Source organism: Betta splendens, chromosome 5 (assembly GCF_900634795.4).
Source record: "Betta splendens chromosome 5, fBetSpl5.4, whole genome shotgun sequence".
NCBI lineage: Eukaryota > Metazoa > Chordata > Actinopteri > Anabantiformes > Osphronemidae > Betta > Betta splendens.
In genome coordinates, this window is record NC_040885.2 from 12,296,255 (window position 1) to 12,322,460 (window position 26,206).

At 40.8% G+C, this 26,206-nt stretch overlaps 1 protein-coding gene and 1 long non-coding RNA gene across 10 annotated transcripts in view; one reads left to right on the top strand and one right to left on the bottom strand.

Moving 5' to 3' along the window:
- Positions 1–1,991: 1,991 nt before the first annotated feature.
- LOC114855260 (uncharacterized) lies at positions 1,992–7,418 on the bottom strand. Of its 2 annotated transcripts, none has more exons than XR_003785901.3 (4): positions 7,286–7,418; positions 5,227–5,302; positions 4,935–4,969; positions 1,992–2,831 (listed from the first exon to the last, which is right to left on the bottom strand). It is a non-coding gene; the product is annotated as an uncharacterized LOC114855260 (long non-coding RNA). The 2 variants fall into 2 exon arrangements; XR_003785900.3 differs by having other exon boundaries at positions 7,203–7,331.
- Positions 7,341–26,206, top strand: part of cfap20dc (CFAP20 domain containing) — a 28,089-nt gene continuing 9,223 nt past the window's right edge. For 5 of the 8 annotated variants that reach the window (XR_008694749.1, XR_008694752.1, XR_008694751.1 and 2 more), the window contains exons 1-14: positions 7,341–7,605; positions 7,789–7,878; positions 8,327–8,420; positions 8,507–8,579; positions 9,472–9,586; positions 9,734–9,872; positions 10,375–10,521; positions 12,793–12,962; positions 13,079–13,187; positions 13,988–14,098; positions 14,208–14,348; positions 15,694–16,016; positions 21,091–21,438; positions 22,766–23,011. Coding sequence is in view for 4 of the 8 variants with exons in the window: in XM_055509016.1 (XP_055364991.1) it covers positions 7,585–7,605; positions 7,789–7,878; positions 8,327–8,420; positions 8,507–8,579; positions 9,472–9,586; positions 9,734–9,872; positions 10,375–10,521; positions 12,793–12,962; positions 13,079–13,187; positions 13,988–14,098; positions 14,208–14,348; positions 15,694–16,016; positions 21,091–21,438; positions 22,766–23,011 (2,127 nt within the window). In the remaining 4 variants the exon portion in view is untranslated. Of the gene's footprint in view, positions 7,606–7,788; positions 7,879–8,326; positions 8,421–8,506; positions 8,580–9,471; positions 9,587–9,733; positions 9,873–10,374; positions 10,522–12,792; positions 12,963–13,078; positions 13,188–13,987; positions 14,099–14,207; positions 14,349–15,693; positions 16,017–21,090; positions 21,439–22,060; positions 22,690–22,765; positions 23,012–26,206 lie in introns of those variants that run through there. The other 3 variants (XM_029150260.3, XM_055509017.1, XM_029150263.3) reach the window with 3 other exon arrangements.

Here is a 26,206-nt window from a genome sequence, read left to right on the forward strand (position 1 = left end):
CTACTTATCACACAAACACAAATTGCTCTGGAAAAAAAAATCTAATTCAAGGTTAATGGCTCTCTTACAGTATGTTACATGTGTAAAGAAAGTCTTTATATTATAACATTTTTATTTTTCAGCATAATTTAGGCACCGTGGCAACGACTCGACCCATAAACACAATAGCGTGCGATGCCAATGAATAGAAATGTGTTTTTTAATTTTTTTAATTTTCGTTTTTATGGTTGGAACTGTCTCCAGCGTTTGCAGGAACACTGGAACACAACCCGTCTCCAGGGCTCTGAAGTCAAAGGCGCACATCTACGAGGCACGCGAGCAGCTCCACTGAGAATCAGATCCAAACAACCTGAGAAATATCAGGGATGAAGCGTGTGGCCTGCAGCAGCAGTGACGGGGCCTCAGGAAGACTGTGACTGTGGAGACGAGGAGCTGACAGCGCAGCTTTATTGGCTGGAGCCAATAACGTGCAGCTGTCAGGGTTAAACTGGACCACCGCTGAGCTCTTAATGAAGCCACAAGCCAACGACCGCAGACGGAGGTCCGGTCCGGTCCGGTCCGGTCCGGTCCGTCCGGCCACTGGAACCGCTCCGTCACTCGGACTCACCCAACGCTAGTAAACAAACTCAGTCCAGACAATGAAACGCACCTCTTTGCAGCGTGAACCCAGAAGAATCATCATCTGCTGCGTCTCCCGACCGTCCAGCGGCAGCGCAGCTCTCATTAAAAAAGCACAAAAGCCTCCTTGTAGTTTAAAATGGACCACGTGCTCGACTCACGCAATTAATAAAATATCAGTAACATCGGCGAGATGAAACGCGCTTCATTTTCCATCTTCAGACCACGCAGCGCAGGTAAACAATGCTCCGCGCTCACGATGCTGAATCTGGAGGCCGTCGCCTTTTGTGTTTGACTTCGGTGGATGAGGACGAACCCGGTGAACCAAAGGCGCCGCGTGCTCCACATCTACAAGTCACCGCTTCCAACGCGGCCCCGTCTATTTCCCGAAATCAGTGAAGTTGTAGTAAAAGTAGCTCTGCATAAAAACGGCAACGGGACCGTTATCTGTGTTAAACAGACTGATATATTTAACCAAGTGCAACTGTGCCTCTTTAAACATCAAACACGCTGCATTAACATACATTTATATCAGGGAGCAGCCACCGACCTGCTGTCTTCAATCACCGCCTGCTCAGCGGCTCAGCTTCGCAGTTTGTTCCCTGCACAGTTTACAGTCTCACAAAGCAAGCATTCGTTTTAGCGCGCGGCTCATCACAGGCTGACAGACAGGTAAACAAAAACAAGTAAACAGTGAATAAACACATGAACGGATGGACCAGTCCATGAAGCCGCGGTGTCTGACTGGAGACGTATGGTTAAAACCAAGGAGTTGTCATCGCAGGCGACTGAATACAAAGACCAGTGATAAGTGATCAGATGTATTTCTGCAGAACAACCAGACATGAAATCAGAGTGGAAGTTAATTAATCCTGTAAATTCCCCATTTATCTGTCCTGCCATTCAACCACCTTGCCAAAACATTAATAGAACCTGGTGAGAATGAGCTCGTGGCTGTGCCAGCATACAAGTTTTGGTGCTGCCAGCTCCTGTCAAATGGAGTGAGCTTAATTGCTGGAGCCATAAAATGCTCCAGCTAAATCCAATTTTTTGCAAATCTAAATGATATGAGGCAGGATCCATGGTTTTCAGTCCAAGGTAACAGCCTGTCTGGGCTTCCTGCTTTGATTAGCCTGCCTTTAATGAGCTGTTCTTACTGGGACGGAAGCTGCACGCATGCATTGGTGAAAACCTCATCACATTTTGTTTTTAATAAGATATCAAGTAATACCTGAGCGCGATGATATATTCTAATATCAAAACAGGCAGGAAATATCAGCGCTTTCTAGGATGCCTGTGAAAAAGCTGCAAAACCACCTGCTCCGGTGCAAATGAACAAACGTCTAATGACACAGGGCAGCGTTTGTTTTTAAAATGCTTTTACTGTACAGCAACGTTACACACGTCCTCCGTGTTCGGCGATGAGAAAGGACGAGGTAATGAATCCAGATCTCATACCGCAGAGATATTTTTCATATTAAAAAGCTTTTATTTTGTCAACAGGGTATGAACTAATGAATAAAAAAACAGAGACAGTTTAATATCAGGATTTGGTTTGGTATCAGGATTTTATGTTTACAACCTACATTCATACATTCATACAGTTCAACTTTATGTTTTCATCTGTGTTGCTTGCAAACATATTTGAAAGCATTGCATTAAATTGCATTACAGCCTGGCATGTGTAGAAGTCCAGCGTCTTGTGCCTGCACACTAATCGCGCGACTTATGCTGGATGTTTTCATCTTCCCGAACAAAAGTACAGAACAAAAATTCACAGCGAGGCTGTAAAATACAAAAAGTAAATTTAGGAAAAGTAGAAAACATGAAGCGCTGCACAAACGCAGGGACGAACAGTTCAATTACAATTAATCAAAAGTCCGGACGAAAACAAAGTCGCTGCGAAGTCGGAGAAGAAACAAACCGACAATTTGGAAAATACCAGAAAACAGCAGGAACTAACAAATCACAACAGTGACTAACAAACCTACAAACACCAGCGCACAACAAAGCCACAGCGCCGCCAACGGGCCGGAGGCGGGAACTGAAACCCCGCCGCGCCGCCGTTATCTCCCCCGGATCAGAAAGCCAATGTATTTTCATCATGTGCCTGGTGGTTCGAGCCGATTCAAAGATCACCAGCTTAGTGTCTGCGTTTCACAGACACACTCATCAATCTGCGCTGCTCCAAAGGCTTGTCTCAGGGCACACGCCTGCGTTTAAAGATGAAACACACACAATGACAGCTTTTAGAGGTATGACCGCATGTGTGCCGCCCATTTATCTGCCTCCCTGCAGCCTGTAACGTGACAAACCTCTAACATTACAGGCATGATTATCCAAATCCATCACTTTAAATCCCTTAATACTGAAAGCGGCCTGTCCGTCTCCAGCCATGCATGTGAATTATCAAGTGTCATAGAGGTGACCCATAATTTCAGAGCAGCATAAATTTGTAATTTTGGAAGCAGCACACTTTGACAAATTAATCAACACTTTCCCTCGCGACAGAAACTTTACTGATTTAGGTTCAAACACCCCAGAGCTAATTTTACAGTCTCTTGCCCTTTATCTGTTTCTGGTTCACTTTCCAAGCTCCGTCTTCTGTGGTGATACTTGATTGGATCTGAGACAAGACGGGCGAGAAAAAGTTGGATGTGCAAAGAGTCAAAGCTTGTACAAGTGTGGATCACGTTATGAAGGCAATTACAATATTGCGATAGATCATTTTAAATCAAATTGTTGATTCATTTTAAAAACAATATTTTAAAGCCTTTGGCATCAGCAGGATGCGGCAGTTTAATGTGTTTCAGATGTCAGAAGCTTTAAAAGAGGCCCATAAAGGATCACAGCTCCTCTCCAGATTTTATTTCTTCAGGATATTTTTACCGAGAGGCCATGTTTCTTTTGCAGTAATGCCCTGATCAGATTAACTCAAGTTACATCCACAGATACATGCTCCAACGGTTTAATGCCTCCAGTGGAAAAATTGAACTAGCAACCTTTACCAGCTCATTTCTCAGAGCTTAAGGCCCCCACGGCCTCTGGCTAGCGACGGGGGAGACGCGCTGATTCTCCTCTGTTCGAGCATCCCAGTCAAGCATTATGTGATGTGACAGCGAGTCAGCGTGCACAATGCCAGCAAGCCCAAACCCAACCACTAACAAGTGATTCAGCCGCAACACAAAGCAGACATCTGGCCGTTTCATTTCCACGTTCAGCGCGGAGGGACGCACCTTCACGTACAGTATAGACGGTAAACATTTGGTCGCCCCGCTGCCATTTAACAGTCTGCATGTTATTATCATAATGCTGTTTAGCACAATTGCAGCTGTTGGCGCGACCCCGGTGTCACTGTCAAATCTGGAGCGTGGGCTGCAGCGCTTCCAGAAGAATTAGAAAATGATGTTCTGCAGTGAACAATTGGCAAATTAATGGACATTGTCACACAGAACTACTTGCAATTACAGTGGACGAGCTGAATGGCCAAATGTGATCCCATAAAGAATATAACAAAGAACAGAATGACCCAAATATGTCTTCAGATATAAAGGAGAAATTGGCCTTCAAGGTGATACAGTTTATTAGGCCAGAGGCTGAGCCCTTTCACTTGAGCTCCCAGTGCCCTCTTAAATTATACAGACTATGAAATCTGACACAGTTTGTACTTTCTTCCCACTAAATGTTGCATAGTGGGTGCTAAGTATTATTTAAGGTGGGAATTAGGAAGCATACAATAAACTATGACACTAGACTTTTCCAGATACTGGGTTAGAGCTTGTGTGTGTGAACAGACACCGAGCACTGGAGGCTTTGTGGTTTTCCTAATTAGCTTTTATACAGGGTTAGAAAAATGGCTTTGTGGAATACAAAAAGAGGTCATTGAGATTTGTCCCACTTGCCAAGAGGCGAGAATAAGGAAGCGAGAAGGTGGATGACGCTAATGACCCTGATTGCTGACTTCTCACTTTGATTAACTTATCTTGGTGAACTTTTGACGTGGCAAGTCTCCATAAATAGATAATATGAAGGCGGATATTCAGCGCTGTGCATCCACGTAGCGTGGTTCTTTTTTAAGTGGGCCCGTCAGATGACAGCGAACCATTCATAAGCTGGAGACAAGCTCATTGTTTAGACCTTGTAACCGGGTGTTTGCAGTGGTAACGTTAAATTGAAAACCTCTCCCACCGCGTTATATTTTGTGTATTTGACATTGAAATAAATATACTGCACAGCTGCATCACATCATTGCATATACAGTAGATCCTGAACACTGTCCTCTCTTCACCTACACAAAAGATAAACATGTTTCTTACTTTAACAGATGCTCGCGTCTGAGTTGTGATGAGTTCTAGAAAAAAAAGAGATATTTCTATGAAATCAGATTCTCATTATTTAGTATTTTCCTCAGTATTTAGGGAATGCCCCTAGGTTTCACTTATCACAACAAGTTGATGTCCTACAACATATCAAAACTAGCATTATCTACACTAATTAATGCACTTTGACTGATGCAAATGAATTGATTCTTTTCAAAATAATGAGTGAATAATTAGTCATAATTAAGTATGCTAACAAGCGCTGATGTATTAACTGATCTCCCCATACCGGCTTCGTCAGTGTTCACTGCATGCCAGGCTTTATTTTAATGATGTTGTCTTTCCCAATCAGTGTCAAGCCATTCCTGTAGAGAAAAAGCCTATTATGAACCTTTCACTGGTTCATGCTCTATTGAAGCTATGTCTATTTTACACAATGCTGCATTTGGAGTCGCAGTGAAACAGTGATATAAAGACAACTCAGTGGTGAACAGCCACATTGATATGTGGCATACTATCCTTCTAAGTGATTTTCATTTCAGCTTATGAATGTAAAGCAGACCATGATGAGCTTATGCATGACTTAGAAACACACACCGTTGTGTTTCTAATATTACTGCAGAGCTCCAAGGTTACTGATGTCAAGTTATTAACATTATAGTTTTCTGTGTGACATATGTGGATGTTACAGACCTTCCCATTAAAAAAAAAAAACCTTCACTCATATATACATAATATACTAACAAGCAGGTCAAGAAGCAGTGAGTCTGGTGCGGTAAGTAAGTTAAATAGCACTATCATCAAGTACAACAGAGTAGAAGCGTAAGTGGGTAAGTGTGTAAGTGTGATCATTTCACAGAGCTACAGTCCCACACGGGCTCATTGTTATGAGCAAAACCCCAAGCTTGCTTTTATAATGCAAGGAGTGAGATGAAAGTCTGTCACGGTACATGTGTAGTGATGCAGTAAGAATTACTTAAAATATAAAATGCACATTATCCAGTGTGCAAGAAAACCTAAAATAAATCCCCATCTCTGTACATTTTCAGTAAAATGTACTGAGAAGCGGAAAACAACCTTATCCATCCATATCCCACGTTGTGTTTGCATTAGTACGTAAAACAATTAATGCTAAAAGGCGGCATTTTCGCACAGAGCTACTCTAAAATGCAGCATCCTTTTACGTTAACATTGAGGAAAAGGGAGAAGCAGCCACAGTCACACACAGTAACCTCGAAGGCTTTAGGGCCACTGGATAGCGAGGAGCCCAGGGCAGCTGTTGCTTCTGGATACCGCTATGGGCTCGCTGATACACAAATATGTCCTGTTATGTGACACAAGCAATAAGAATCAGCCTCGCTATAGGAAGACTTGACATCCTAACCACTGTGTATCACGCGCTGCTCTCACCATTCATGCTGAAAATGCTTTAACAGAAAGTCTTAGTTGTTGCTCTAACGTCAGAAGATCCCTTTTACTAACGCTGCCGTGAGCCTGAACGCTGAAATGCATGACAATGGAAATGGGGACAGTGCATTCAAGAACAATAAAAGTCACCGTAGTCGTGCGTGTGACTGAACAGGTTTATGTTTTGTGATGTCTTTATAGCCATAAATAAACGAGTCCACCTTGTACGGTAAGCCGTGCAGTTGTACTTCCGGATGTAGACTCCCTCAGTAGCTAATTAAAACGACGTGTTTTTGATCTCATAATAGCCCTGCTGCCAGGGTAAACAAAGCTAGTGACAATGACACAATAATGAAGTTTTTGCATTTCAAGAGAAGATACTTAGGAAACTTTCATACAGGTCTATTTTTAACTGTTTTTTTTAAGCAACACATATTTATATTTATTTAAATTATTATCCCGTTCTGCGCTTCAGAAACGGTGGCACTGTGGTAAATATGAAGAAGAAACATCATTTCTTTCAAATGTTTGACGGCCACTTTAAACCTGCTTTAAACCTACAATTCAATAATCCCAATACTTATTTTATTTTATCTTGTCAACATTTTCGACAAAGTCTGACCATCTATCACTACTGTAAATGAAGAGGATGAGTCGCTACAGTGTAAAACGTCTGAACCAACACTAGTGCTTTGTGCAATCATTTTTCACAATTTTGATCCGAAGCGCAGTGTCCTCCCGGTACATTGTCAGGACAAGGACAATCTAAGCGTGTTTGCGGCACAACAAAGACATGTGGGAAGAAGAAGAGGCTTAAAGCACACAATATGGAGGCACATAGTGTTTCAGCTCGCTCACATTTGTTTTGCCTTCAGGGAATAAAACGTCGCGTCTTATATCATCGCGATGACAAGCATGGGAAGTGATTCGCTAATATTTACTCGCGTGTCATCATCAGAACCGCTCCGAGTCCCGTTCTTTCCTCTTTCACGTCCAGGTCCAGGTGGTGATTGCGCTCGCTCTCGTCCCAAACGTCGCCACGCGGAGCGGTTCGCACGTCTGCGCGTGCCAGCCGCTCCGTCGCCATGGTTACCGGACGCCATGGCGACGGGACGCGTCACCACCTTGAGTCCTACATTGGCGTGTGAAAGTTTAACGGTGCTTTTTCGGCGCTGGAAGCAGTTTTTTTTAATGACAATAGCTTTTCTAGACACGTCTGTTACGGCTGAGTCCTTGTAATATGTTCAGGAATAATTATCAGGTAAGCTCATTTTAGCCTTGATTAATTAGCGTTAATAGGTTAGCCAGGCCGTGTGATTGTTAGCGCGTTAGCTGTAGCTTCAAGGTGTTTTTAGCATAGCATAGCATAGCATAGCATAGCATCACTTCTCATTCACATAAAAGGCGTGCAACAAAGAGTGGTGACAATAAATATTCTTCGCAGGGCGGAGCCGTGGTGGAAATCTTCAGTGGCCAAGGAAAAGACCCAGTGGCAAAATGGAAACTGAGCGGAGGACCATGTGCCATTCACAAGGTGGCTGTCCCCACATAGCCCACATATAAACAATTATGTGTCCTCACAGTCCATATAGCTGTCACCTACTGTACAGGCCTAAACCTGTCACCTAAAGCAGTCCAGTAAACATAATACAGCTGACTGATCACCAGCCCCTGAATAAAACAGTGAAGGATTAAACAGTGATGTACGAGCTGTGTACAAAACGCGCTGTATGTCAACCAAGTTGTAAATGATCAGAATGAACCGCATGGAGGCCTGGCAGCAAATCTCACCCGGTGTCATCATCTCATTGTGGTATACGACTGCACAATTCTTTTCCCTTCCTGCAAACGGCGCAGCCTATTATGCACCAGGCTGGAACAGTGCACATTTCTCACATAAAAACAAGCATTTGGAGCCGTTGAGCGCCGCCACACAGGTGCCCGATGCGAGTCATGCTTAGCTTTCTTATTTATTTCCTTAGGAATATAATAAAGAAGTCAAAGGATTTGTTTACTGTCTGGAGGGAAGCAGCCAGACAGTCAAGATGCAAATACCCCAGAATGGAAAACTGTCTCGTAAGTCTCCACGAGGATTGAGCCCATTTGTAATCGCTGTTTTATCAGCACTTGTTAAAAGTAACTGGCTTTTGCTTTTTCCTTAGTTGGGCTACTTCAAAGGTTCTTGGTCCTTCAGGTGAATATTCCACAGTGCAAAGATTTTTCCATTGAGCTTGTGTAAGTACAGCAATGCAAATACTTTAAAAACCTTATAAATGGCAACTAACCTTGGACAGTAGTCACGTATAGAAGTATGCACACACACACACACACACATATATATATATGTATGTTTTAATCAATGATGGCATTTTTGGACCTACTGTGCATTTAATGGTTTAATTAGTCTCTTCTTAAACATGCTTGAAGACATTTTTATTAACTGTACATGACCATACAGGTGATAACGCTTCAATTACAGTTAAAGCGAGCGCTAAACTTATTCACCAGATCTACGTTACAAAGAGTGATTTTTCTCCTGGCAACTAAAGTAAATTCTACAAGGTTATACAGTATAAGTAAAGTATAATATTTTGATGCGCCAGTGACTGTGTTTTGATTGTGTAGCTGTTGAGTAACAATGTATTTCTTTGAGTTTTGATATTCATCATTTACTCACTCAAAGTGAAATGATGTTCAGTGTACAAGGCTATGCAAAGAGAAATATATTTTTTTATATTTATTATTATGAATATAATAGATATCATTCATAAGTGCATTGCAGGCAAAGGCTGTGGGATACATTTATAGAGGTGCTTTACAGTAGAGATTAAGTCACTGCAACAATATACAAAACCAAACTACAGTAGGTGAGCCATCAGAAGCTGATGACATTTCTTGCCATAAAGTCAGAGACATTATTGTTTTAAAAATCTGAAGTATTGTGTTTTCTTTCCACTGGAGTGTACCTTGACATCCTATTTTACAGCACTAAATAAAAGTGGAAACACCTTTTAGGCGCTTACCCCGAAACCTGAGGAGGCTTGCGGATTTCTCTGGTCAGGTCTTCTTTGTGACACCACTGATGCGGTGATAATTTATTATCTGTTCTATTGTCTGCTATTCGCAGGATAACTGATTCTGAGCACCTAAAAAGACGACTTCACTTATCAACGGTGCATAAAGAGCTGTCTGCCACACTTTTTCATGCAAAGATACCTTTTGTGGGACTGAAGCGCAACATTGTGAGTACCTAGCTCAACCTTGGCAATTCTTTGAGTTGTTTTCACTTTAACTCGTGCCATTTGAAATCAGTCAAGATCACATTTCATTGTTAGTCTTGCAATGCATGGGTCTTTCTGACTACAAAGTCTTGTTGTTTTGTGTCTCAGTGGTGTACTTTGTGCATCGACCTTGTATCATTCACTGCTGAGCTGTTCAAGGGATTTTTGACACTGGATGGCATCACTTTGTTTGCTACTTGTAAAGTCCGCAGAATCTTCACCATGAAAGCAGAGCCCACAGCTGATGGTAATGCACTTGATCATATGTGACTGATTCACGTCAAAAATAACCTTGTACTAAAGACTTGTGTGATTACTAGAGATGCAACAGCTAAATACTAGCTATTGAAGAAAGGCATTGACTTCACCTTGAGTATCAGCTGGTGTTGTATACATGCAGACATATAGTTATGTCTAGTGTGTGTGTGTGTGTGTGTGTGTGTGTGTGTGTGTGTGTGTGTGTGTGTGTGTGTGTGTGTGTGTGTGTGTGTGTGTGTTGCGGGTATTTGGCTGTGGTTGTTGGCAGAGAGCGCTGCGTGTTTTTTGTTTACCTGTGATGTAGCTCAGCAGTGCTAACAGCTGCACTCAGTGCTGGCTACTCACACTTCATGTACACTACCTGCGAGTAAAAACTGCTTGTCAGTTTCCATTTGCCAGATGATCAAAGTGTTAACTTTGTTATGTGATGGGATGTCAAGAGATTTTTTTTGTGTCTAACTCGAGCTGACATCGTTCCCATTTTAATCTAGATATGTTTCTCAATGGAAGTGGCCTCGTGGACCTGATTCCTCGCAGCTGCCAGTTCTCACCAGATGTAAGCCACGTAACTCAAATGTTAAACATGGAGAATGTGCGGATGGCAGATATGAGGACTGCTCCTGTGAACTCTGATTGTGGTAGGTGAGATTGATTGTTGTGTTTGAAAAAAGTGTAATGGTTTTAGGTTGCACAAATGGAGCATGCCACATTAAGAAACTAAGCACACGACATGAATTATATGACCCTGGTCCCCTGTGCATTTACTTCTCTGCTGCTGAAATAGCTTTGTAGCAACTGGGAAGGCGCTTCCCAGATTTGAATTGACAAATCCCTCTCGCACAAAGAGAGGGGTGTAAAAAAAATGACTTTCCAAGTCCAGTGCGTAAAAACCCTCACTGGCCTGCACACACCCCTGACCTCAACTCCAGCTAATAGATTTAGGATAAATTGGAATTCAGCCAGGCCCTAACATCCAACACCAGCGGTCATCTCACCAATGCTCCTGTGGCTGAACAAGAGCAAATGCCTCCAGCAAGGTTTGAAAATCTCATAGAAATCCTTCACAGTAAAGTAGAGCCTGTTAGAAAAACATATTAAAACCCAGAAAGACATTGAATTGTAGCATTCAGGTTGCTATTTACTCTCTTACTCCAACGCTTCCTCCAGACGGGGGAACCGCAAATGCTTTTTCTTTGTTCAGATTTTTTCAAACCTTTGTGAGCGTTACTGATGATAGGATTGCTGAAAGTGATCATTACATATTTAGATTACAATAATCACCCAGATTACCCTCAGACCAGTTCATTTCTATTGCAGGGACTAGCGAGTGCTGCACATAGAAAAAGTGTTTACTACAGAAGTGTGTGTTGATATTTGATTAGCTTTTTTCATATGAAATTCCCGTGGTCTTCATTTTTATGGTCATTTGCATCTCACCTGTACTCAGAGAGCTGCAATTATCTTCTCATATAAGAAGACATGCACCAGTAATCCAGTTCCGCCGCCTCTGTGGCCTTTTTTATCAAGGCTTATTTATTTGTTCTGACAGCTGTCTAAGTCATGTTGAGTCAACCGGCCGTGCCAATAGAGGAGAGCAGTAACCACGCACAAAAAATAGCTTTTCATAATTAGCATCTGCATTACTATCATAACAATTCTAATGATGGGAACGATTGCTATTAAACTAGGCATCCAATTTAACTGACAGAGCTGCTGGGTGATTATTGTTGCTTCACTACCCAAATGTCAGAAACTGTTAAAAGTGGTGAAAAGCTACTGTGTTTTTTTGTCATGTAACAGGAAACAAAGCCTGACTATCTTACTCACCAAGGACGTACTGTTAGCTACAAGGTCAATGTATTTACACACATCAGCATAACTGTTCAAAATATTTTAGTCTATTAACTAACATCTCATACTATCATTATGAGATCCTGCAGGTTTAATGCACAGTGAAATATACTCACTTTTGAAACTGGGTCACTTTCAGTGTTGAATTCACTGCATCAAAGAAGTGAGATATTCTTTTCTCCGCATTAAGTACATATATCTCCACTGTGTCTGTGTCATATTGTTGATCTTGTGTGTTTCGTGTGCTGGAAGTGTCTGCTCTCTGCTCGGAGTGAGGAATGCACAGAAAGTGTGTTAGCATCAGCGGAGGTTGTCCTAATGAGCCCTGGCACAGATACAGCAGGGTCAGGTCATCATTGTATCATGACTCCCACGGCAGCCCATTATTTTCACATGATGATATGGAACAGACTGATAGATTAAAGAAATAACATCAATTCAATCAGCCAAGGAGTAGAGTCTAATTTGCATTGGGCCATTCATTTTATATCTGTGTAAACCGAATGCTATGATCAATGGGCTATAATTCCGGGTAGCTTACAAAATCATGTGTAAAATATCAATAATGTTGACTTGTTGAACTTTCTGTACAGCTCAGCTGTTTGGTAACTGGATTTCAGATAGTTCAGCGGCTGATTGGTTATGTTTTCTATATGACGTACACCTCTCAGAAACACACTCCAGTACATAATGCATGAAACAGGCATGTTTTTTAAAGTTTTCAATTCATAGTAAAAAGTGACTTTGAAAAAACTTTGTGCTTAGTGTGAAGGCAGCTTCTCACTGAGCTTCTCACTGAAAAAAAGGCCTCTCTGGATCCTTCAAACAGAGCTGGTTTCATCATGTATCTTTCATCTGTGTGAACCATGTGACTTTTGTAAGTTTGAAACATACAGTAATCTTTGGAAGCTGTCATGGTTACTTGATCATCGATACGGCTAACAATACTAAATTTGCTTCCATACTTTCATGAGGTTTAAGGTAAAGGATTAAAGGGCAACCTTATCTTCGCAACAGACATCGATAGTAATCAATAAATAATAGGGCTTTCTTTGCAGTTCCTGATCAGTCTGCCGCTGTCAGATCAAGCAGTTATCGACGAGCTAGGCCCCAGGCCAATTCACACACAGCCTCAGGCTCAAGGGCTTCAGGACCACCTCTTCAGACTGGAAAAGCAGGCAGCACAGCTTCAGATGGAATGGAGAGTTCACTTTTTATCACAAATACGGTAATTGCGTGAATCCCATTACATTATATAACCCTCTGAATGATTATTGTGTTATATATTGCAGATGCACAATACAATAGAATGTATACATTGTTCTACTTTCCTGTGCCCTGCAGGGAACTACATCTATTAGAATGAAGCAAAAGGGTTCTACTGAAAGTCAGACCATTGCCAATCTCAGTGAGAATGTATCACATGGAGAAGCAGGACTCACTCAGCGTGAGGGTAAATTTGAAAGAGAGCACATTATGTTATGGTGTAGTCCACATACAGCTTTCACCCAAATGGGCAACACTTGTTTACTTATTTATCACCTAATTACATTTTTTCATTCTTTATTATTTAGTTTCCTTGAATCCCAATTCATTTAATAAAAACTAAACAAAGTGTGCCACTGCCGTGGGTTTGGCCCTGGGTCGGTTGTTTGTTGTGGGAACTGTTCCTTGTGCTTAAAGTCACTGACTGGGTCTTTGTGCATCAACTAAGTATTTAATAGATAAGCAATAAGTGAAGACAAACAGCTGGCGAGAACGGGGAGGCATACAGTACGAGACACACAGGCGAGTACGGCAGGTTGGTGCTTGTGTACGTATACAGTACTAAGTGGCTGTCAAGAGTCATTACAGATCTCCCCGGCATTAGCAGCTCTCACAGTCATTCTTGGAGGTACTGTACTGTACTGCGCACTGGTAGAAGCAGGAATACGAATCAACAAACCATCTAAGTAGAAGTCCAGCTTTTACTGAATGTGTTGCACTTATTAACAGCTTTTATGGTGTGTAATACTCCACCTTTTGAGCAGAAGCCAATGCAAAAATAGAATATTAAAATAATTTAATTCAGCTTAACATAATGTAGTAGGATGTGCTCTTTCAGCACTGAACGAACGACATGCCGTCATTAATAGGGATTTTCACAGTGCATAAACAGTTCACAGATAAGCTTCTGGCAATTTTTAATAGCGTTGCTGCTTGGCTGTTTTGTGTTAAGGCTTTCATTATATTGACGTACAGTTCTGTATGTAGGAACACCTGGCGGTTTGCAGCCCCAACCTCCCAAAGACAGAGTATTTGACAAGCAGGGATTAAAGAAGCTGCGGGTCCTCAGTGCTGGAAAAGAGAGGCTGGCATCACCAGGTAATCTGTGTGCACTGCATTTTATTTTCTGTATTAGTATAGTTTGTATTTTTTATCATCTACTGTTTGCCATGCTGAAAGCATCATGCTGATATTTAATTTTGGTTAGCAGCCTATTCAGATGTGGAGCCAGGAGGCCACGGAAAAAGTAGTAAAACCAGTGAGAAGTGCACTTCCTCATCCAGTAGGCAAGAGAGGAGAGAGCAGCCTATGACCCTACTGAAAAAGACAGAGCACCACCTAACAGCAGGTGAGGCTCACATCTGCTGTGAATGAAGAGGGTTCAAAACAGCAGGTTGCAGCACCAGGAAGATATGTACACTTTCAGCCTGAATAACGCTTGGAGAGAGCGTGGAGAGCTGCAAACACAACAAAATGATGAGATGCAGGTTGAACAATACTGATGTCTGTTTTGCATGTTCTGATTTTACCAGGCAGGTATTTGATGGTTAGGAAAATACCTACTTCTAACCTAATTCATATATTGGATTACATTATTGCATGAATTTTAATGAGTCCTACTGCTGCATGCGGTGGGTTTTTCCCTTTGTTCCTTTTTTAAATTTTGCATAAGCCATGTCAAGGCCATTTGTAGGATATTTATCACCGCAGCCCCTGCTCCAACCCACAAACTCAAAGAGCTTCACCACACACATGAATACAAACAAACGCCCGCATTGTGCTCAAAAAATTAGTTCAAGTGCTCTAAAGCCTCATTTATTTATATGTTTCTCCTCAGCAGTAAGCTTCTGTGCTGCATTCCTGCCCACAGACAGAAAGTAGTTAGTTCATTAATGGTAATGTGGCACATTAAATAAAAGTCAGAGGGACATCTCCAGGGCCCAGGGTTTGCCACACAGTGGGCAATTAGAGAAAGTGATTATACTGTTGAGAGGTTCAAATGTGCTCACTCATTCAGATAGAGGTGTCTCTTACTTTGATCTCAGACCTAGCATGGAGTTTAAGAATTCAGAGGCCTTTCTCATGAAAATATGAATAACTGCAACTCTCATTTAAGTTTAAAATGTAAAAAAAAAAGCGTTTTCCTGTTTTGGATGTACTTTTAGTAAATATGGTGGCAGATATTTTAACAATGTCGCTTTGGAAACCAGTTGGTTTTTTAAGCGTGTTTGGATGGAGCTGTCTGCTAAACTGAGCGACAGTTTAGCAGTTTAATGGCGTTCTCACTGATTATGTTGTGCTTATTGTTATTCTCATGGAAGTTTTTGTGCAGCTGATTTATTAACAGAACCAAGAAACTTTCAATTTTGGCAGGCAGCAGAATTAATTATAATGTAGAATATTGGTATCATGTTCATGAACTACTGTATGGTGAAATAAATGTACACTCACATCTATCGTATATAATAATAATACTAATAATATTATCGTTATATTATAATTAATTAACATATAGCTCACTGATTATATTTCAATCTGGGTGTCTTACCAGTGTTCTATTCTAAGAGAACTATTTAGGTATTAGATTGCTTTTCAGTCTAATGTCAACTTACAGTAAAATGGATTTATGTGTAGGTGAAAACTGTGTTGGTTTCACCCGGTTTTTTTTTGCTTTGTTTTGATCTTTATGTTAGAGGAGCATGGTTTCAGTGCTGCAAAGGAGAATTCCATGGCCGCTCTGACTCCAGCTCAGTCTGTCTCCTGCTCGATCCGGCGAGGTTTGCCTTCTGACCTGCAGGTCTGGAGCAGCTGGGAGAGTAATGAGGGGCTCGAGCCTCAGCTCACTCTGCAAGAGGAGGTGTTCACTTTCTCTTCCCAGCCTCACTCACCCAAACGAGGGCAAGGCCACGGTGACCAGCAGAAAATGGAGATTGGAGATGACCAGGTTCAGAACAAAAGCAGGAGGCGACATGAGGCCAAGCCTGAAGATGATTTTATTGGGAGTGAAAGTGATGAGGTGAGTCTTCTCCTCAGTGGAAGACACAAGTACTATGTCATTTAACTGCACAATGCTTTGAAGTATATTTTGTGTTCATTACATTACAATCAATCTTTTATTTTAATCCAAGGATTTGAATTATAAATCTTAATTTTAATAAACCTAGAACGTTTACTGATTGTGATTTTCTAAATTAAATTTAATAAGATTTAGGATTCACTGCATCACAAAACACCCACACCCACAGATTGATTTGTCTGATTAAATTGTAAATAATTAGGAAAGTCTCTGCATCAAATTGCACCACACAGTTTGTATTTTGCAGTTTCATATTTCATTTAAAGGATTACACTTTCAATATTACATGAACCTGAAATTTAGTTTGGTTATTTTTCTGAGACGTAATGAACACTGGTGTGTTTGCATGAAGTTAAGCTCAGTACTTAACAGTTTACACTGTACTGTATACGCAAAGCAGGAGACAGTCTTTCCTGAAGCATTAACATTTCAGCAAATCCTTTCAGTAAATCAACTCATGGCTTCACTTAACACTCACAAGTGTCCACTGACATTAAATTAGTTTTTTACTGCTAAACTATTTGAATTTGCGACATTCGCTGGTCTTGTACTTCCAATTTCACTGATATATGAGCAAAATTCCCAAACGGTCCACACCTGTCATGCATGTCAGTGTTACGTGTGTGTGTGTGTGTGTGTGTGTGTGTGTGTGTGTGTGTGTGTGTGTGTGTGTGTGTGTGTGTGTGTGTGTGTGTGTGTGTGTGTGTGTGTGATTCAGGATGATCTGAATACATTTAGATTATTTTACATTATTATTTAGTTCACCTTACAGTCACTAACATTGCTTCCCACGTTACTGGGTTCTAGCTGATTTTAGATGTTTTGGATTTTATTACTGTATTTCATCTCAACAGCGTCAATTCTTAAGTAAAGTGTTTCTCTCTCCTCTCACTGCATCAAGGTCTTTATGAGAGACTGGCAGTCTGGTATATTTGCTGACCACTTATACTATATTAGTATTTGAAAAATGAAAAGTTGTATTTTCCTAATGAAGGTTTGTCACGATGTATAGAACTGATCTTACCGAAACTGGACTGAATAGTACACATTGAAATCATAGTTAAATATGGTCTGTTTTTATATATGTTTCATTTTTTATTTACTTTAACACATTTGTTTTATTACAGGGAATAGTGTTGACTGTGCCCAGCTATGAATCCAATACCTTCTTTATACTTCATTTGACTATATTCAGTTTATATATATATATAAATTGTCATAGTGGAAAAATACAAGTAAAGTTCAGCTTCTACCGAACAGCGCATAGAGTATGTGATAATCATGACCTGAGACTCATTCAGTCATCAGTCATTCTCGACCACTGCAAAAGTGATTGATTGTTTGCTGGAGGGAGTAGGTCTAAATATTTACAAGTTAGAGGCCGGTTGCACAGATGGGACTAAACTGTCTCTTTAAGTTGCCCTAACACAAAAGTATAGATTTTATTTAGTTGCAGTTTTGGGCTGTTCTGCGTTTAATTAAGCTGATTGTAGGAGGGAGGTTTCCATCGACTCCAGAACAAACCTGGTTAGAGCAGTGTACAGGTTTGCTTGCTTTTGTTAGTGACCTTTGCAAACTGCTGCTTCGGTCTACGTCTCTTCAAGCGCTACGTTGAGTTGACATTTTTCTTGGTTTGGAAACTGTTTTAAATAAATTCGCCTTCTCTTTAAAGTGCACAACCTTTTCATACAAGCCCAAAATAGGTTTTCTTGTTAGTTTATTATCAACTACTGTATAGATTTCCTACAGTAAGACACAGAATCCAGCGGTAATAGGTGCTTTTGGTAAAGCTGAGAATGATCACATGTCACAGTCGCACACCCACACACAGACACACACAGAGAAAACATGAGTAAGAGGTGCCTGTGTCTCTTTTCATATGCATTGAAATGTCCATGTAGCATTAATAGTCAGCCTCCTTACACCCTTCCACACACACCACCTTAAGAACATCATTTCTGACTGAAAGCCTACTTTAGATACGGATGTGTGATAACCACTGACATCCCTGCTGCCACAGATTTGCAAAATATTTCTATGAATCTGCTGCTTTAGTAAATATCATACATTTAATTTCTCCTGCCACCTTCAGTGACCATTGCTGCGTTCTGGTAAAAGCCCACCGGCATTCTGGGAAATGAACTGATAGCAACTGTAGCAAACAGCTGAGGTTAAAAGCAAACGCATGCACACAAAATAATTCACAATTTCACAATGCAATAACACCGAAAGTGTGTCTGAGGGGGGTGATTAAAGGAGCACTTTTTCAAATTAGCACATTAAAATCAGCTGCCATCGCTCCATATGAACTAGGGTTAGCGTGTGATAAAAGAAGCATCTAATTTCACTCTGTGAGAGCAATTTGATCCAGCACAGTGCACTGTACTCTGACTCTAGCAGCAGAAAGACGGGCATTTTTATGTTTTCTGGCTTCCCTCCTGCAACGTTACTGTGACATAGTCATTTTGAAAATGACCCCAGAGAAGAAATAAAAAGGCCACATTTGTTTCTAATAAGAAGCAGTGTTTTTCTAAAAAAGACACAATGTCTATTTCCTCAGGTATCAAAAAGATCATATAGTGGATAATGTTTCACAATGTTTCGCTCTACTCCAACAGGATTGTTCTTCTGTGATAGATTACTATGATGCTGGTGGAGGAAGGCTATGTTTGGTGCAAATTACACACAGCCACAAATATGCTCACCCAGTGTAAAATTTCATATTGGATGAAAAAAAAGGGCTGAAAAAGTTGATTTAAAGTATGTGATGCTACCAAGCCAGGTTTGATCAGCTGTAGACACCAAAATGGATTTTTTTGAAGATCTGATTTTTGTTTAAATTTAGATAACTGTGCATTTATAATTTCAAAATCAGCAACAATGTTTCAGGAATAATAGAGAAGTTGGGTTCTGTTGACAGAACAGAAAGACATAGAAAGAAAGAAAGAATACAGAAATATTTTTGTAATTAGATGAAACATTTTTCTCTAACAATTTGCACTGTTTAAATACAATATGAGCAAGCATATTAAACCACCTACTGTATATGCTTTCACAGTTCATATTTTGTTTGTGTGACAACATGCTACAATAGTTTACAAAGGTCATGACCGCTTGCTTGTATTTATAAAATGGATCACTTGCAACACCTGTGGTTCACGTGTGAACGAAGCCTATTCTGTCACCTTCGCTACCAGACTGGGGTAATTGCCATCTGACACAGGTCGGCCTGATTTAGATTTTTATTCATTTATGGCATGTTGCTCATTTCTCAACGTGGAGCAATATCATCTTTCAAGGTGTTGCATCAGGTTCATGCAATTTTCTTCAGCTAACGTTTGTTCTTAAACATAGAGAAATATTAAAGCAAAACAAAGCAATGGACATTTCATTGTATCAACTATCTGGAATTCAAGAGATTCAAAGGACCAAAAATTGACATATTTTATCAAAAGCTCTTATTTTAATGCAATAATAACTATATAGAAGTAGAGAATACTGCGTAATACGTCCCATGCAAGTTACGGTCAGTCCAAGCCACAGGCTGGTGCAAACGCATAGTACACATACACTGGGAACCCATATGCTCACCCACATCAATATAAGGCCTTTCAATAATACATGTAGGCTGTTGTTTATTCACTTGTACTTATGAAAATGATAAAACATAGAAGAAAAGAGAAAACAAATAACATATGGAGCAGGTAAGATAAAAACCTCTAGGGGCTTATGAAAACCTTTCACCCCGAAACAAAGCTCAGAGATGAGGAATATGCCACAAAAGAAAGCAAAAGGAAGAAATAGGAAAACCTTCAAGAAAACTATGTTTATATTATAAATATAATGTATGTATTTATACTGACAAGTGACAGTGTGAGGATTGAAGAGGAATGTATAGAAAAGACAGCTTATTACAGTGTTGTATATTTTAAAATTGAACTACTCAGTGTTTTGTGTTTGGGTGAAAGGTTATCAGAAGCCTCCAGAGGTTTTTACCTCACCTGCTTCATGAGTTATTTACTTTTTGCTTTTCTTCTGGATCACTCACACAACATAAATTCAGGTAATTGTGTGAAATGAAGTAACTGGCAGGGTACGACGTGTAATAGTTTTTTTAAAAGTAACCGTTCAGATGTTCGGCGGCAATATTAAAATGTCGCTCGACCACAGTCCCGTGTTTTGAATATGATACGCTCGCCTCCTGCAGACTTGAATAGCGGCGGTGGAAACTTTGTAGCGTTCTCCTTGGTGGATGACTGCAGCTGTAGTCTGCTTTGATTCACAACAGTCACAATGGATTCCAAGTGTGACCCAGTTTCACAGGGAAAAGAGACGTATCAAAGCATCCATAGAAACTTTCCTTTACATCTTGAACTTAATAACTTCCATTCATATGTTTAGCATGTTCTGGTGCCTAAACATCCGTCTTATACATTATCCCCAGGTCCTTACTTGGTTTGGGCTTCTGAGGGTTCTCATTCGGTTTACGTGTGGTGATGTTAGGAACACAAGTGGGTTTACTGCAGAAATAAACAACAAAAAAAAGGTTGTGTAGGTGCTTTCTACATTTTCATAACTAGGTTGCAATAAGTATGAGAAGTCTAGCCGCTGTCCTCCATAAAGAAGCCATTCACTTGTGTTTTATATTTTACATTTTTCAGCTTGTCTGTTTGCCTTCTCTGCTGCACAGTATGTGCGGCGTGTAACCAGATTGGTGTTAACTTTGAATCTGAAGGTGGGAAAGATTAGCAGACCAAAAGAGAATGTCATTAGCCTTTTTAAACGTGAGGTTAATTTAAAGCTAAGCCACCACCACCTAGTCAGTCTCAGTGAATGTTTGCCATCTCATTATCATGTTTCATTAAGCACACATCAGTCCAAAGTCTAACTTTCTGCAGCGATTGAATCCGAGGTTATGCAGCAGGCGCTTCTCAGTCTGTCCTTATTTTGCCGTGTTCGTCTTTAACTAGTGTTGATCATCTTCAGTCAATCGTTGTTTATTATATATTTTTAGGATGGGAACTGCACAACATTCCGGCATCAAAGAACATGTGTGGAGTCAAACCCTGCTACTCCCACAGCTCTGGATCCAGCTTTGAATGTTTTACTTGAAGACCACGTTCAATCCCACAACATGGACCAAACATCAGACGAGCTCAGTGCAACTACAGCTAGAATTCAGCCTCCACTCAGCAAGAGAGCCGGAGCAGCTGGGATGGGACCCAAACGCTACCTCCCGCCCAGAGCACGCAGCCCGAGTGGATCCGTGGTAGCAAACCCGGTTCAGAGCGTAAACAACAGCGTGTCACTTTCTAGGAAGCTGCTGCACGAAGTCCAATTGGATGGGTTCCTGCATCACAAGGTACTGTTCATCAGACGCTAACCGTCATTCAACACAGAGACCGGCCTATAAATCGCAATTATTTTGATGTTCCACATCATAATTAACAGAATAGCTGTTGATTGGCCATCACCCCTAATTGCATTCACAGTCACATTCCCATGTTTGCCGCTACATTTACTGACACAAAAGACATTGCTGATTTTTTGTCAACACTTGCAACATACTCATTATTTATCACACTGATCACACTCGGTGTGATAGCTCTAATCACATAAATAACTCTGACTGCTTTTTAACTTTTTAATAACTACATTTATATCAGCACTAGAGGAGGATGCGAGACCTGGCACATTTAAAAAAAACATGAGACTGTATCCAGTGAAAGATGCTGCAATTTAATCGATGGCTTAAACAACATTAACAAGTTGTTGCAGACAATGACAGAAGACAACGGTCTATCATTTGTTTAGTTTAATAATGACTGATAATGATTTCTATAAATAATTACATTGATTCAGTTCTGTTTGGATGCTTTTGGTCTAAGTCTTTGTAATCCAAACAATGTTAAGGGCTCCTTTAACTGCTAAAAGTATTTATACAAATATTTTTTGTGCTCATTTTTCTTGTTGCTTATGTAAAGCTATGATCGCGTTTTGTCTGCTGGCCTCTCTTTGCTGACATTGTGTCATCGGTGCTGATATGGACAGCTAAAGAGGGACTGGTGGACAGGTTTGTTCTACCTTGCTGAGACGGATCAAACTATAATGTGTTGCAAACTGAGGTAGGTCCTTGCCCCAGTTAAAAACATCCAGGATCAGAGGATCGTCTACTGAAGCAATCACAAGGCCTGAAGGGAGATCTGTCACTTGGCTGTTGCTTTCTGCATTTACACAACTCACTGCTGAGACATATCCAGCATCCTTCATCAGTGCAGCTCCTGACTGCTGATTTGTGCCAACTCCAGCAGGCAGCATGCAGTGAAAGCTTTGACTGAAAGGTTGTCAGAGAAATATGACAAGGCGTTTGTTTCCCTCCCTGCAGCCCTGGTTTATTGACTGCCATTGATTCAACACCAGGGCAACACTAGGCTTTCTTGCCCTCAGACAAATCAAGTTAGCAAAGTATTCTCCTAAATCAATAGATCCTCTTTTAAAAGATACTTTAAAACAAGTTCAAAATGCTTTATGTTCAGCTCTGTCTTGAGCAGTTTAGGATAAATGATTGCTATAGGATTTGAACTATTGTTTTGACTGCACAGGAGATTGAAGTGTCTGCCTGATGACTGTGTTCAAAGATTATTAAAGATTATTTATTACCATTGGATGTATGCATTGTTGTTTTGAAGGAAGAAGGAGAGGATGAGACACTGAGGACAGCTGCTTCTAGCCCGGACGAGTTTCACCTGCTTGGTAGTCTGCGGATGCATGAGGAGGATGACGAGGAGCTCCAAATGCTTGCAAGCCTTAAGAGAGAGCAGGAGGAGGAGGAAGAGTGTGGATCCACTGGCCTCAGTGCATCTCAGATCCACCAGTGTAATGTCAGCATCAGCATGAGCTGTGACGACGCCTCAACTTGGACCCACATCACTCTGGTCTGTACTGTCCCTCTCATCCCATGTCTCTCCTCTGGAGCCATCTTTGTCACCGTAGCTGATCCATACCTTGCTAATTTCCATTTCAAACCCCCGACTTGTGCCATAATGAAGTGCTAGCGTTACTTTTTGTCTGGGGTGTTTTCTGCATTACAAAAGATTATGTAGATAGAAACATTTTAATTGGCCTCTTAGAGCTTTTGAAAGTATATTGGCATAATAACCACAATTCCCTTAGTGAATAAAATGATTTAGGTCATTTGAAATTATCCCCAGAAGTCCTTTTTGAATTCAAAGATGGTGTAGTTTGCTCTTGAAGGTCATTTACATCTATGGTCCATTAGCATAAGCGCATGGCACATATGAAGAAAGAGCATTGCCCCGTGTGCCCTGCTGGGTCACTGTAGGATCCGCTGAGAGTGCAGTCATTACACATGCTCGTCATGCAGGTCTGTTTCCATTTCCATACCTTCCTGCTAATACGCTCACATTCAAGTGGAAGACAATGGACAGTGTAACTTGATACATTATCATTTCGTGGCTGGAGTGCAGTCACCAACAAAAGGGTTTCTTTTTATTTCTCATAGGCCCAGTTTCACACAAGGACAAGACAAGATTTGCATTCAACTTAATCAAACTCTGAACGCATGTATTTTTAATCAGTTACAGTACAATTCTATATACATATGGCAACAGCACCACCAACAGCTTAATAATCAAATACTTGACTAAATAGAAAGACACAGAGGAAATGGTTTCATACAAATGTTGACACTGCAACAAAAAAAAAACAATGAAACAATGAAACACCATGTGTTGATTCAGGGACATGGGAGCAGAATCACTGTTACTACTAAAACTGGCAAGCCACCTCGCGTCCTATATGTTGTGAGCCGAGCGGTCCCAGAGGTGGGCATCATGTTGATGCAGTTACTGCGACTGCAACAGCATGAATTAGCCCGGGCAAAACCTCCAGGCAATTGTACGCTGTGCCGTGGTTACTGGCTTGAATGGCTCTGTCATTGTGTGAAACTAGATTTCAGACACTTCAGCATGTGGTCCTAGATTTAATACATATACTCTCAATGGGATCACAGTGTCTGATTACAGTTACATATGGCAATAAGTGATCCAGAGAACAAGACGGGGAAACGTAAACAAAAGTAAAACACTATTTATCTCCATAGTGAAGATAACTTAATCTCTTTGTTTTTAAAGTGGCTGTTTTCCCTTTGCAGTGTTGTGCTACGCTGGCACCGTGTCAGTTGGATTGTATATAATTATAGAATGATAAACAGTATTCCCTCTAGCATACTGTATATTGTACATTCAGATCAACACAGGCGACATTCTGAAAAACAATTAACTACTTGCCCAGTGAAACAGCACAGTGTGTAGACAAACACAGCACTTTTACATTTCCTGTCACATCTGAATGAGTTATGGCCAGCAGTTGTTACAGTATGTCTTCATTTGGAACGCTGGCGTTCTGGGCAAGAGAAGGTTTACTTTGGCATGCGTATGGAATCTATTTGTTTGGAGGCAAATTTTTTATATTTAGGTCTGCAAGACTGAGCCCAAGATACTGTTTAAAACTAGGGGAATATTATGATTATATTAAAAATAAATGTGTGCGATCATATTGGAGCATTAATTCTGGGTAGAGCAGTTGTATGATTAGCTAATACCAGCAGGAATTACAGACAGAGAGGAGGAATAAAACCGGCCACTGCCGTCGGACTGATCCATCAGACATCACCTTAAAACTGCCTTCCTTTATAAACCGACCGGGGGACGGATGTTAGAAAGACATCACCTGGCACAAGCACTACTTGGCCGAGCAAGTGCTGTTTCCAATGTTGCAAGCACTATCAATCAGTGATGAGTGAAGCTCCTATAGGCTTTCTGTTGTTGTGTTATTTAGAGTCATTTGTGCAAATTTGAGAACTCAGGCTTGGCCAGCTGGCGGGTTGTGACCTTTTAGCCAAGACAGCTCTTAGATTTTCTGAGAAGCGGTCCAATAGATGGTGTTTCAGGGCGAGTCATCCCATAGCTTCGGGCGCCCAGCACTGCTGCAAGCGATGTACTCCTGTTAGCAGCAGCTGTGCTTCTAATTCTTTTAGACCAAAGCTTTCCCTTTGAAAGAGTGCTTCATACAAGTTTAAATGACCGTGTGAGGTGCTGGGTTTAATATTACAGCTAGAGCGCAGGCATGGTTCTGCTCCTACCTCCCTGAATGAATCTCCCCATAGGTAAGTCATCTTCATCAGTACACATTACCTGTAGAAGTCACCAGGGGACAATTCTTGGACTGTCTTATTTTTAGAAGAGGATTATATAAAGAAGGCACTGAAGCACACAGATAGTGCAAATTTACTTAAGCAATGCAAGGACTACAGATTCAACATGCTTCTTCATCAATGTCATGCAGTGTAATAGCCTTTAAAGAGGCACTAGACTCAAAGAGCCTCCTGAGGCTATAATATGGTCTTTAGCTTTGACAAGATGGAGAGGGTAATGCACTTGTGTTTTTTGCAGCTGAATATTGCCGTATATTGAAAGAATGCCTATCCTTATCTCCCACCTTTAATTCCACCTCAGTTAAAAGTCTTTTCTAGTCTGAACTCAAAGAATTCAGCTGTTAGTTCAGCCACAAATATTACACAGCTCTAATCCTTTGTTTCTTTACAATGGTTACAATGGAGTTTCACAGATCCATTGATCTTTGTTTGTTCGCTCTTCATTTCTCATCCGTGTTTTCAGTGGCTTGCTGCACTCGCCTTTTTTGTGATGTGAGCTTTTATCTTTGCAGGCACTGATCTTAATACTTAAATTGTTTGCCAGTTAGCATGGCCGGCGAGACTTCTAGTTTGGCAATGACCTTGATTGGCGTGAATTTCCTCCCTGCCTTGCTTATAATAATACATCTCTTTGCTTCTAGCTTTTTCACTTCAGATAATTTCTTCTTGGAGGAGCAGGTCAACCAAAACTACAACCTCTACAGTATGAGCACATGTCATGTGAATTAAAAAAGGAATTAAGCAAAATTGGAGCAGTTTCATAAGGAGAGACATGGGAAGATTAATACCATTTCTAAAAACCATAGAAAGCTAATTAAAAGTTTGTGAAGTTGCTCAGATAATGCTCCCTTATTTTTGAAACATTTAAGTACTTTTGTGAGTATGTGGTGACTTT